The following is an 11,365-nucleotide window of genomic DNA, read 5'->3' as shown; positions in this document are numbered from 1 at the left end:
GTCAACGCCGAAGAGTGAAGCTATCGATACAGAACATTTTGAGAGCGACCTTTTTGTGGCCTTGTTTGCCGACGCCAGACATGACGAGCCAACTTCCGCTGCGTCGAACTCTTGCAGTGTCCACGTCAGCTCCGCGAGGTGGCGCCCGAAACCATCCCCGGGGACGCGCGCTATTGTCTCCTTTCTCCTTCCTCCTGCACCCGTCGCCATGGTGCAGATGATGGAGTCTCAGTGCGAGTATTTCATGTATTTCCCGGCGGTGCCCATCACGGACCTGTCCGAGCCCGCCCGGTACCGAACCCTCCCGCGCCGGAGCCACCTCTACCTCGGAGAGACGGTCCGCTTCCTCTTGGTGCTTCGCTGCAGGGACGCTGGCAGGGCGACGCCGACCGAGCCGGGCCCCGGTAAGCTGGGCGGGAGGGGGGCGCGCTGGGGGGGGGGGGTCATTGATGTAGACTGGACAGGCTGGTTTTCATGATGCGTCAAACAGTTCGCCATCAGTCCAAAAATAAAGGTCACAATATTACAAATATCTCTCGCTATGCTCGACAATTATGAACGGAAATCTTGTGAAATTTTAACATACAATTTCAAATAATGGTGGCAACGGTGTAGAGCGTTGGTCCCGGGGTTCAAATCCCAGCTGCGCCTGTGTGGCGTTTGCACGTTGTCCCCCGTGCCTGTGTGGCTTTTCTCCGGGTGGCCACACCGCTTTCCTCCCACGTCCCAAAACATGGACTCATTGCAGACTCTAAATTGCCCCAAGGTGTGATTTGTCTCTATGTGCCCTGCGATTGGCTGGCAACCAGTTCAGGGCGTACCCCCGCCTGCTGCCCGATGACAGCTGGGATTTGCTGCGGCACTCCCGCGACCCTCGTGAGGATATGCGGCACACAAAATAATGGATGGGTAGAATTTCAATTAAGCTCAAGGCCTCTTTTTATGTAATATGGAAAATTTTTAAAAGAACATAAAAGTACAGCAAATAAGGATATATAATTATATTTTTTGCAGGAAAAAAAAAGTCAAGAATGAACAAACGGTTTCAGAATGCTTTCTTGTCGTTGTAATACACCATCCATCCATTTCCCGGAGCGCTTATCCTCACGTGGGTCACGGGTGGGGTGCCGAGTATCAGGCCACGGATAACAGAAGCCCGTTTCCAAAAAAAAAAGGAGACAATAAGCGGGGAGGATCCCCTCATGAGCATTTTTGCCGTTGAAGAACAAAAGTAATTATGAAAAACGGGCAGGGGGTAGGATGGACTTTACGAGCTGGGTCACGGGACAAATTAAAGTTGGAACGGTAACGCGGTCGCCCCTTCCAACAGGGGACGACGCCCCGGCGGGTTTCGGGAGCGAGTCGTGCGGCGGTCGGGCCTGGCGCCAGCTGGCCGGCTCGCTTTGCGCGGTGGCCAGCGTTAGTCCGGGTGAGAGCGGTCGCCACAGGGCCGGCCAGCACCAGCACGACTACGACGACGGCGGCGGCGACGACTACATGGCGGCGGCCGAGGCGGCCATCGCGGCGCTGGGCAGCAGGGTGGATTCGCGATGTCGGGCCTTCAGGGACTGCAAGCCGCTGCTCATCCACAACTCGCGCGGCCCGGTCGGCCGGGAGCTCCGCAAGGCTCCGGTCCAGGTCGGTGGAGAATGTGTGAGAAGTCCACAGTGTCTGAAGCGCTTGTATGTCTTTGTCTTTCACCCCGTGCAGTCTCCCCTGGACGACCCCATGGTTCTGGCAGACGAGGTCATCTTCCCACTCACCGTCTCCTTAGACAAACTCCCCGTCGGCACCGTCAAAGTCAAGGTGGGTTCTCACATGTCCGCATTTCATCAACCGTCTGTCTTTCCTGAGCTTCACGCACCAAAGTCTAACATCCAGTGTCCGGTCCCCAACTCATCGGTCTTCATCCGACCTTCGGTACGAGGTGAATGCGACAAGAACAAAACGTGATACTGAAAGCGAGGGAACGCGACAGCGCAAACGGGATACTACGAAGACGGAAGCGTCGAGCGGACAAATACTCAAGTGAGAATAAAACAACAAAAGTAGAAAGACAGCCTCACAACACGAGATTGACCTCATCAACAAGAAAGAAGGTCTTTCAGCAAGCAGAAACACAGAAGAAAAAGAACCGAATGATGAGTTCAGCGAGCACTACAAGATAAACGCAGACTCATCGCAACACCAGGAACGAACAAGCCAGAAGAAAAGTACAGCAGAGAAACGAGAAACAAGTACAGCAAATTCTAGCATGTATCTTGAATTTGTCAACCCATTAAGTGGCAACAGGATCGGTTCTGATGGACAAGAGTCGGCGCAGGAGACTCCGCCCAGCCACAGCATCGTGCACGCTGCAATGTCACATTCAGTACCGCATAGCTAGCGTCGATGTTTTCCGTATGCGTGACAAGAGAAGCGATTTCAGTCCGTCTGTTCGCCGAGAACCGAAAAAGATGTTCCGGATTCCTTTCTACGAGAGGAAAGTCAGCTTGTTCTGTCTTTGATCAGCCGGCTGTGCGTGTTGCTCCCGTCGTATGCGTGCGGATCAGATCACTTACAGGAAGCCACGCATTTCAGATACTGCGGGTCTCCGCGTCCAATTGTCTGACTTCTTTGCAAAAATAATCAACAGCACAAGTGACTTCATTTTGCGGAATTCTCTTTCAGAATCATGGGTATTTTTCTTTCCCCATAAGAGTCCACACTTGTCTTCACGCACCTTTAGCTCTGAGGTCCACTTTGTGGTTCTCAGGTGATGGTCACGGTGTGGAAGAAGGAGGCGGAGCAAGCGGAGGTGCAGGAGCTGGGCTACCTGAGCGTCCTGCAGCAGCGAGAGCCGTCGCTCACCTTCAGACACGACCTGAACACCTTCAAGGCTCAAGGTTTGGATCCCGGCACGCATCGGCAGCACTTCGCTTCGGGCAATCGAGGACGGGTTCTCGTTTGTGGTGCCGACCCGAAAGCCGACAGCGGAGTAAAAGAAAGAAAAAGCAAGCAAAATACACGCAACAAAATGTACAATGTGATATGGTAACATATTTACTGTCCGCAATAGATACGGAATAGCATGTACGGATTAAAAACCGGCGCAGCAATCATGTAGAGAAAACTGAGAAGACCAAAGGTGGTGCGAAGTAGATGTGCGGGAGGTGGTGGTATGTATGGTGAGCAGAGTGGCAAGAAAGGCTGGGGTCTTTCCAATCCCCGTCTTAGAGAGAAACGTGGACCAGTGACTTTGTCTGCGTGAAAGAAGCCAACCGAACCAGGGGGCACAGTTAAGATCGGTCAATGTCGCGGATGGCGGCCTGCTGCCGTGTGGTGGTGGTGGATAGTCCGCCATTTTGAGAATCTTTTTGTCCGCGTCACTGCAGACGGTTGTGGTTTTCCACTTCCCTCGTGAAACAAGACCCCAAGATACGTGAATGTCTCCACTCGGGGCACAATCTCATTCCCGAGCCAGAGAGGGTACGCCGTCCTTTTCCGACCGAGGACCCCCGTCTCGGATTTGGTGCCGAGCCTCATCTGGACCGCTTCACACTCTGCTGCAAAGCGTTGCGCTGAGAGTTGAAGGTCATGGCCGATGCCGCCAACGGCGCCACATCACTTGCCAAAAGCAGAGAGAGCTAGCAGCACTAGCAATACCGTGGCCTCCAGCACCGGAGCCCCCGGTACACCGCCCCCGCCTCCATGAATTCTTTCCATAAAGGTTATGAGCTGGTTATGAGGTGTCAATAGGTCGTATTGGCACTGCCGCTCCTGAAAGGATGAATTTGAAACGTGACGGGTTGATGAAACCGCGCCGTCGCTAACCCAGTTTCCGTTCCATCGGCTGGCGCTAGCGTTTGTGGATGCGTTCCTCACGGCTGTCCGCACCTGTCTCCACCTAGTGAGCACCACGTTGACCGTCCTGCCGCCTCCCGCAGTCCGCTGCAAGCTGATGAGCGTTTCAGGGCGCCACCTGGCTGTCATCAAAGGTAGAGCGCGGCGACGCTCGGCCCGGTCAGGCTGCCGCCGGAGTGACTTTCCTCTTCTGCTCCTGCTCAGTGCTTAACAAGTCATCCCAGGAGGAGGTGAGCGTGAGGGACCTTCGTATTCTGCCAGACCTGAACGCCTCCTACCTGCCCGTGATGCCCGACGGCTCCGTGCTGCTGGTGGATAACGTTTGGTGTGTATGCTCTCAGCTCCCCTAACTACTTTAAAGTCTCAAATTGGGACCCCTGGAACCCTGGAGGTCTACGAATTGGGGTAGACGTGGTAGTCCTTTTTAATAGGGCTTAGGACTCCTATAAGTTGGAGACGTGTCACTTAGATATCCGCGTGACTGAGACGTCGCTGCGCCCCCTGCAGCCACCGTTCGGCCGAGGTGGGCATGGCGTCTTTCTGCAAGGTGGACAGCGTGGCGTGCCGCCTTCCCAGCATGCTTGGGGCCTTGGAGGAGCACGACTTCCTGTTCCAGCTGCACCTCAACGACATGCCACAGGATGAGTCCAACGAGGTGCGTTTGGAATGAACGGAGTCATGAGTGTTAGACAGCGAGCGAGTGAACGTTATGTCGGGACACTCCAGTGAGGTGAACCCAAGTCCACGGTTGGCTCTACTCGACTTGCTTGAAGGTTAAGACTTGAGACTTGGTTCTGACTTGCACAGCGGACGTGAGCTGCCGCCTCCTCGAGGAACTGACAGGGGAGCGAGGCCAACCTTTGTGTCCTTTTGCTCAGGGGATGGAGGTTCCTCTGGTTGCCGTGCTGCAGTGGTCGACTCCCAAGATGCCTTTCACCAACTGCATCTACACCCATTACAGGTACCCGCAACGCCACACGGCTCTCGAAGCTGGGGGAGGGGTGCATTTTCACCCCTGCTTAACTCCTTCGCTCGCTTCCGCTGGAGCCGGAGTGAGCGGTCAAATCTGAACGGACCCGTAAGCAAATGCCGCGCCAAGTTGTTTGTGACTAGCTACCGGCTGACGCGCCGAATACAGCGGTCGGTGAGCCCCGTACGGCAGTTTGGAGTTGGGGATACCGAGAAAAAGGAAATAGTCGTGGAAGAAAACTCTTCAGGATTCAGCCCCTTCACTAAGTTGAGTTCAGTAAATCGACGCTAACATTGCCTCGTTCCTTTACGCCAGACATGTCCAAATTCCGGCCCCCGGGCCAATTGCGGCCCGTGGACAAATTCTTACCGGCCCGCGGCCTCTATCATGAAATCAATAATATGCGGCCCCCCAGCACTGTTGACCACAGTATAAAATACATGTGTACAAAAAGCTATTTTTCATATTTTTCATTTCACCAGAAGATGGCAGTAGCCCTGTGGCCGCACTCTGGCCGCCGTGACCCTTGACCTTGCGTGATCGTTTCAGCCCAGCCCATTTCTAACATGGCGTCTGTAAACAAAAAAAGGAAAGTTGACCGCGAGGGCCGCCGCTTCCAGGACAAGTGGAAATTTTAGTATTTTTTCACTGAACAACTGTCTGCCTAATTTGCCAAGAGACTGTGGCTGTTTTCAAGGAATTCAACATCAAGGGGCACTACCAGACGAAACATGCTAGCTACGACAAGCTAACTGTGAACAAACGCGGTGAAAAAGTGAAGCAACTGGAAGCTGTTTTAACGGCACAGCAAAGAGTCCGTGAGTCAAATGAAAATGCCACAAAGGCAAGCTACGAAGTGGCAACGCTGATTGCAAAGCACTGCAAACCTTTCACTGAGGGTGAATTTATTAAAGACTGTGTAATGAAAATGGTTGAGAAAATTTGTCCCGCGAAGAAGCAAGAGTTTGCCAATATTTGCCTGGCTCGTAATACTGTGGTACGGAGAATTGAAGACGTTTCATTAGATATTAAGAGACAGTTAGAGGCAAAAGGAACTGAGTTTGACTTTTTCTCGTTAGCGTGCGATGAAAGCACGGATGCGTCCGACACCGCTCAGTTACTGATCTTTTTAAGAGGAGTGGACAATGACATGAACGTGAGTGAAGAGCTTCTGGACCTCCAGAGTCTGAAGGGCCAAACAAGAGGAACGGATTTATTTGTTTCTGTTAGTTCCACTGTAGATGACATGAAACTACAGTGGAATAAAGTCACCGGGATTATTACGAACGGCGCACCTGCCATGGCTGGCGAGCGGAGTGGATTATCAAGCCTTGTCTGTAACAAAGTCAGCGAAGAAGGAGGCAGCGCTATTAAACTCCACTGTATTATTCGTCAAGAAGTTCTCTGTGCCAAATATATGAAATATGATAATGTTATGAAACCGGTGATAAAGACTATTAATTATATTCGCTCCAAAGCGCTGTGCCACCGCCAGTTTCAACAGTTTCTTCTCGACATCCAGGCTGAATACGGAGATGTTTTGTATCACACCGACGTAAGGTGGCTCAGTCGGGGGTCTGCGCTGCAGCGCTTCTTCTCTCTCAGGGAGGAAATTGGACAATTGTTGACTAAAAAGGGACAACCCATGCCACAATTAAATGATCCTGTTTGGCTGGCTGATTTGGGATTTTTAGTTGACATAACGCGACATCTGAATGCGCTGAACACAAGCCTTCAAGGGCAAAATGCAGTGGTAAGCATTCACACATCAAAGCCTTTCGGACCAAGCTGCTACTTTTCCAAAGTCACCTGTCAACAGGCGCAGCCCAATACCGCACATTTCCCGTCGCTGCAGGAAATTGTGACCAGTTTCCCACAGATCAATATCAGTGCGCAAATGACAAAGTATGCAGCAGACATCTCATCTCTGGTTGAGGAGTTTCAGCAGCGCTTTCGGGACTTTGCAGCTATTGAAAAGGAGATCACGCTTTTTTCCTCTCCTTTCTCCGTGGACCCTGATGACGCTCAAGACCACCTGCAACTGGAGCTCATTGAGCTGCAGTGTGACGCCGAGCATCGCAGTCGGCACCAACAGCTCGCTCTTGTCAACTTCTACCGCCAGCTGGATGAAGGCAGGTTCCAAGCAATTCGGACATTTGCTAAGAAAATGCTGAGCTTGTTTGGCTCCACCCACATACATGTGCGAGAAGACATTCTCCGTTATGAACATTAACAAGAGCCGCATGAGGACGAGACTGAGTGACTCTCACCTGCGTGACGTCTTGCGCATCAAAACCACTGCTCTTGAGCCAGACATGGACTACATTACATACTGCAGTCAAGATCCCAGTATCACCCTTCACATTAGTGCAGGCAAGACCTTTGTTAAGTCCTCTGAGTTGAATAAATTCTTAAATCTCAGTTAATTAATTTTTTTGTGATGGTCAAAATCACAGTTTGAATATGCAGTGATCATTGTTTTGTTTTCAGCACTTTTCCTACAGTGAGCATATAATAGTGAATAATATGTAATGTTTCACATGAACTTAGATATCCTTTATAGTTTTCTTAATTTTTTGTGGTTTGTGATTTCGGTAAAAACCTAAAAATGGTAGATAATGGATGGATGGCTTACTTCGACCAGTTTCCATCGCCGCACCGTGGCAAAACCTGCAATCTAGGTTGGTTTTGCGCCCGTTAGTGCCATAATTCCTCGGCAGCCTCCTTTCTCGCTAGCCGGCTCCCTGGGTAGCTTGCAGTCCACCAATCTCCCGTCATCTCCCGTGCCGTGTTGGATCCGAGATCTAACTAAAACTGGGCAGACACTTAGTCCAGTAAGCCAAAATGGTGTCGGCCATGAGCACAGGTTAAAAATGGTGAACAATTTTGCACTTTTTGAAGTGGCAACAGTTGCAGCTTTCATCAGGGTAAAGTAACTAGCATGATATCATCACCACACATTTGTGCAGTATAAGAAATTGTCAAATCAAGGACCGATACCTGAGAAATGTACTCGAATTTGTACTTGGTAAATTCCACCCCCCCCCCCCCACCCCCACTGTCTGTCCGGCAGGTTACCAAGCGTCCGTCTGGACCGGCCGAGATTCGTGATGACGGCCAGCTGTCCCAGCACCGTCAAGGTCAAAGAGCACTTCAAGGTCAAATACGTGTTGCTCAACAACCTCCAGGACTTCCTGTCCGTCCGGCTCGTCTGGACACCTGAGGGTGGGTTTTGGCTTTCGCGGCCCCCCTCTACTGGTTCCACACTCACACAAACCACGACAGAGCGCTACCAAACCCAAATTTGTCTACAGAAACGGTGGAGGAAGACATGTGGACATTGTGAAGTAAATTGGTCTGGTTGGACACATAGTCACTGAAATGACGCCCCAAAAAATGTCCAAAACAGCTTATCTGCCTTCACTGTTTCTATTTTTCGGAAGTTTGACATTTTTGCGTTTCGTCGTGTTTGCCAGGGCGCGGTCAGAGCGAGGACGCCACGCTATCCGCCGTGGTGTGCCACACCCCCCTCAGTAATTTAGGCCACTGTCGCAAAGGCTGCACCCTGACCTTCAGCGTGGCCTTCCAGATCCTCCGTCCAGGACTGTACGAGGTACCATCAAGTTCACCGTTGCGCGCCGCTCACGCTAACAACATGGCTGCTTGACGGGAAGGTCGAAAGAGAAACCACTCTGGTATCGAAAACTGCTGGACGGATGATCCAGTTCTCCTCTGTGTTCTTTTGTCTCCTCAGCTCAGTCAGCACATGAAGCTCAAGCTCCAGTTCACGGCGTCCGTGTCCAACCCGCCGCCCGACGCCAGGTCGCTCTCACGTAAGCAGACGTCGCATCCAAGTCGGGGGGAGGTTTTCAGGAGACAGGGCAACGGTCGGCAGAACTGTTAGGTAGACCTCGGGTAGACGCTCGGTTGACATTTTTGTTCGGTCGACGTTCGCCGTAAGTTAGGCAGACATCGATTAGCCGTTGGGAAGACGACGGCAGGTAGACGATGTCTACGGCCCGTCGCCTCCCGCGCACGTCGGGATCGATAAAACTGTCCGGCTGCGGCTCTGCATCCACCCAGGAAAGAACAGCCCGTCCAGCCCGGCGATGCGAGACCTGCTGGACCGCCACCAGGCCAGTTTGGGTCGCTCCCAGTCCTTTTCCCACCAGCAGCCGTCTCGCTCGCACATCATGAGGTGAGCCGGGGGGGTGGCGCCGATTTTTGCTCGTTTGTGTTTCGTCCTGACTTCGGGGTGGCCGTGGGGGGGTGGAATGGCCTCTACAGTGAACCCCGTTTATTGTGCGAGGAGTCTGTTTCAGATACTGCATGTCTGTCCTTTGCAGAACTTTTAATAAATCTTGTTTTTGTTTTGCTCCCACAACCTACGTTAATACTACAATGCGAAGCGCCATAGAATTAGCATCAGTAGCATAGCTGTTCTAATCGTTATAACCCTTACAACAATTGGGTCACACGTGTTCCGTGGCGCTTCTCCTCACTCGGGTCACGGGTGTGCCGACCGTTATTCCTGGGCCCGCTAGCTTCAAGCTAACATAATGCAAAACGTTTCTGTTGCCTGTTGACGCAAGTCGACTTAAATCAAGCTCAGTACCGACTGGCGTGTTGCGGTACAACGAGGTGCGACACCAAAAAGTGCAAAACTGTAAAGTCTGACTCGACTCCCTGTACCGAAAACACAATTAGATTTGAAAGAAAAAACCCGCTACGTAGCGCCAACGATGAACTGCAATATAGCGGGGCTTCACGATTCGCAACCGTCAACCGGTTTGTCATTCGTACGTGTGTGCGGCACAGGACGGGTAGCGCCATGGAGCGGCGGGCCATCACCCCCCCGGTGGGCTCTCCGGTGGGCCGGCCGCTGTACTTGCCCCCTCAGGACAAAAGCCTCCTGTCGCTTGACAAGATCGCCAAGCGGGAGTGTAAAGTTCTGGTGGTGGATCCGGAACGTGGGGAGAACATCTAGGACGGCCGGCGCAACATTGACGTCGCCTACGAGGTCTTCCAAAAGCGACGTGTCGGCGCAGGACCCTCAGGAGGACGTCAAAAAGGACTTCCAAACGCTACCAGTTGCGGTTTTTTGTGCTCTTCTGTAGAAATATTGCTTGTGGAGTACTTGATTTATTAGTACGAGCAGTAATATGAATAAGAAGGGGTCAAGGAGGTCATTTTTGCAGTGTTATTAAGCTACATCAGTATAAACAATAAAACACATCATATGACAGAATAAAGTTTTGAATTCATGTTCAATTTTATGACTTCATTTCTCCATCTCATTCGTGGTCATTTACAAAATAATTCCTGTATTAATAACGTTAAAATAAAGCCTGGATTATGAAACAAATCGTACAGCAGTACAAATATTATTGCCAATGAATACAAGTGCCATTTTCCATTCTAATCATTAACTAAAAACTGCCATTCACGGAGCGCACCTGAACGCCATGCATGAAAAGCGGATTACAGTAATTTCTCGATTATGATGCGACCTGAAATATAATGCGCATCCCCAAAGTTGACCTAAAAAAAAAAAAAAATCAGGAAAACCCTTCTAACAATGAACAATGCGCACCACCAATTTGCTGCAATCCATATGCTCAAAAATATTGGGAATTATCTGTATTTCTATTTTGCTAGGTTTGTACTTTTATTGTATTTCAAAAAAATCAGTCATGAATAATTATCTTTGTGCATGTACTGGTGCAGCAGTAATATATATCTCGGGCAATTGTTATGCTGTGAAGCACTATCATCATAATGTAGCAAAAAAAACAGCATTTTTTTGTCATAAAACATGAAATTTCAGTTGGATATATTTTTGGAAATATGGGAAAATACATACAAATAATAGTATAAATACAATACGCGTTGTTCATTTGTTGTCTCTGCGATATCCCATTTCAGACAGAAAATTGAAACTTGTTTCCTCGCATTTGAAAATCAAATTCAACTAGCAGAGTTCTGTATTATATGAAATTCATCCCAAAATTTTACAGAAAATGTGTTTTCTTGCTTATCCACCGATGAAGTTTGGGAAAATATTGACATCACTTTTTCCCGAAAAACCGTCGGCCTATAAAACTGAAGCGGAGAGTGAACAGTGAAACAACAACAACCGGGAACAAAACTTTGTTCAAGTGAATTAAGCTCAGAAAATTAAAAAAATACCTCTACAAACAAACTTTAACAGTATCAGAGTAAATCTTTCTAATTTACCTGTGGAATGTTTTCTCACAGCCACGAAACCGGTGATTAACGCACAGATCGCCATTATTTTTTTTAGATTAGTGTATGCGCTATCCTTTTAAAATAATAATAATAATGATAATAACCGTACGATCGTACTACGCAGTTTAAGCGTATGTTGTTTTGCTTCCGGCTTCATCACGTCATCGGCAGTAGCAACAAATGTGCTAACCGAACGATCGTAAAACGTAAAGCTTCGGGAGGTCAGAGTTCAGAATTCACGACTACACAAGGTGTTTTTTTTTTTATTTGTCATCCATACCTAAATATAATGCGCTCTATTGC

At 49.9% G+C, this 11,365-nt stretch overlaps 1 protein-coding gene across 4 annotated transcripts; it reads left to right on the top strand.

Moving 5' to 3' along the window:
* The first annotated feature begins 16 nt into the window (after positions 1-16).
* trappc14 (trafficking protein particle complex subunit 14) lies at positions 17-11,203 on the top strand. 4 transcript variants are annotated; one of them, XM_061802540.1, is made up of 13 exons: positions 17-404; positions 1,331-1,638; positions 1,711-1,806; positions 2,756-2,885; positions 3,891-3,977; positions 4,048-4,168; positions 4,351-4,498; positions 4,722-4,804; positions 7,887-8,038; positions 8,290-8,426; positions 8,568-8,646; positions 8,897-9,011; positions 9,632-11,203. In XM_061802540.1, the coding sequence occupies exons 1-13, from the start codon at positions 209-211 to the stop codon at positions 9,798-9,800; spliced, it is 1,821 nt and encodes a 606-aa protein (XP_061658524.1). In that variant the 5' UTR covers positions 17-208; the 3' UTR covers positions 9,801-11,203. The 4 variants fall into 4 exon arrangements, with proteins under 4 accessions (XP_061658524.1, XP_061658523.1, XP_061658525.1 ...); XM_061802539.1 differs by having other exon boundaries at positions 1,331-1,806; XM_061802541.1 differs by lacking the exon at positions 1,331-1,638 and having other exon boundaries at positions 270-404.
* The last annotated feature ends 162 nt before the right edge of the window (positions 11,204-11,365 follow it).

Source organism: Syngnathoides biaculeatus, chromosome 18 (genome assembly GCF_019802595.1).
Source record: "Syngnathoides biaculeatus isolate LvHL_M chromosome 18, ASM1980259v1, whole genome shotgun sequence".
NCBI classification, from domain to species: Eukaryota; Metazoa; Chordata; class Actinopteri; order Syngnathiformes; family Syngnathidae; genus Syngnathoides; species Syngnathoides biaculeatus.
Note: the sequence above shows the minus strand (reverse complement) of the source record. Positions and strands in the feature narration are given on the sequence as shown.

Bases quoted from the DNA above. Each gene is read 5' to 3' on its own strand.
- trappc14 (XM_061802539.1), top strand. From the start codon at position 209: ATGGTGCAGATGATGGAGTCTCAGTGCGAGTATTTCATGTATTTCCCG. The intron at 405-1,330 runs GTAAGCTGGGCG...CCCTTCCAACAG, and splicing joins GCCGACCGAGCCGGGCCCCG to GGGACGACGCCCCGGCGGGT. The intron at 3,978-4,047 runs GTAGAGCGCGGC...GCTCCTGCTCAG, and splicing joins CCACCTGGCTGTCATCAAAG to TGCTTAACAAGTCATCCCAG.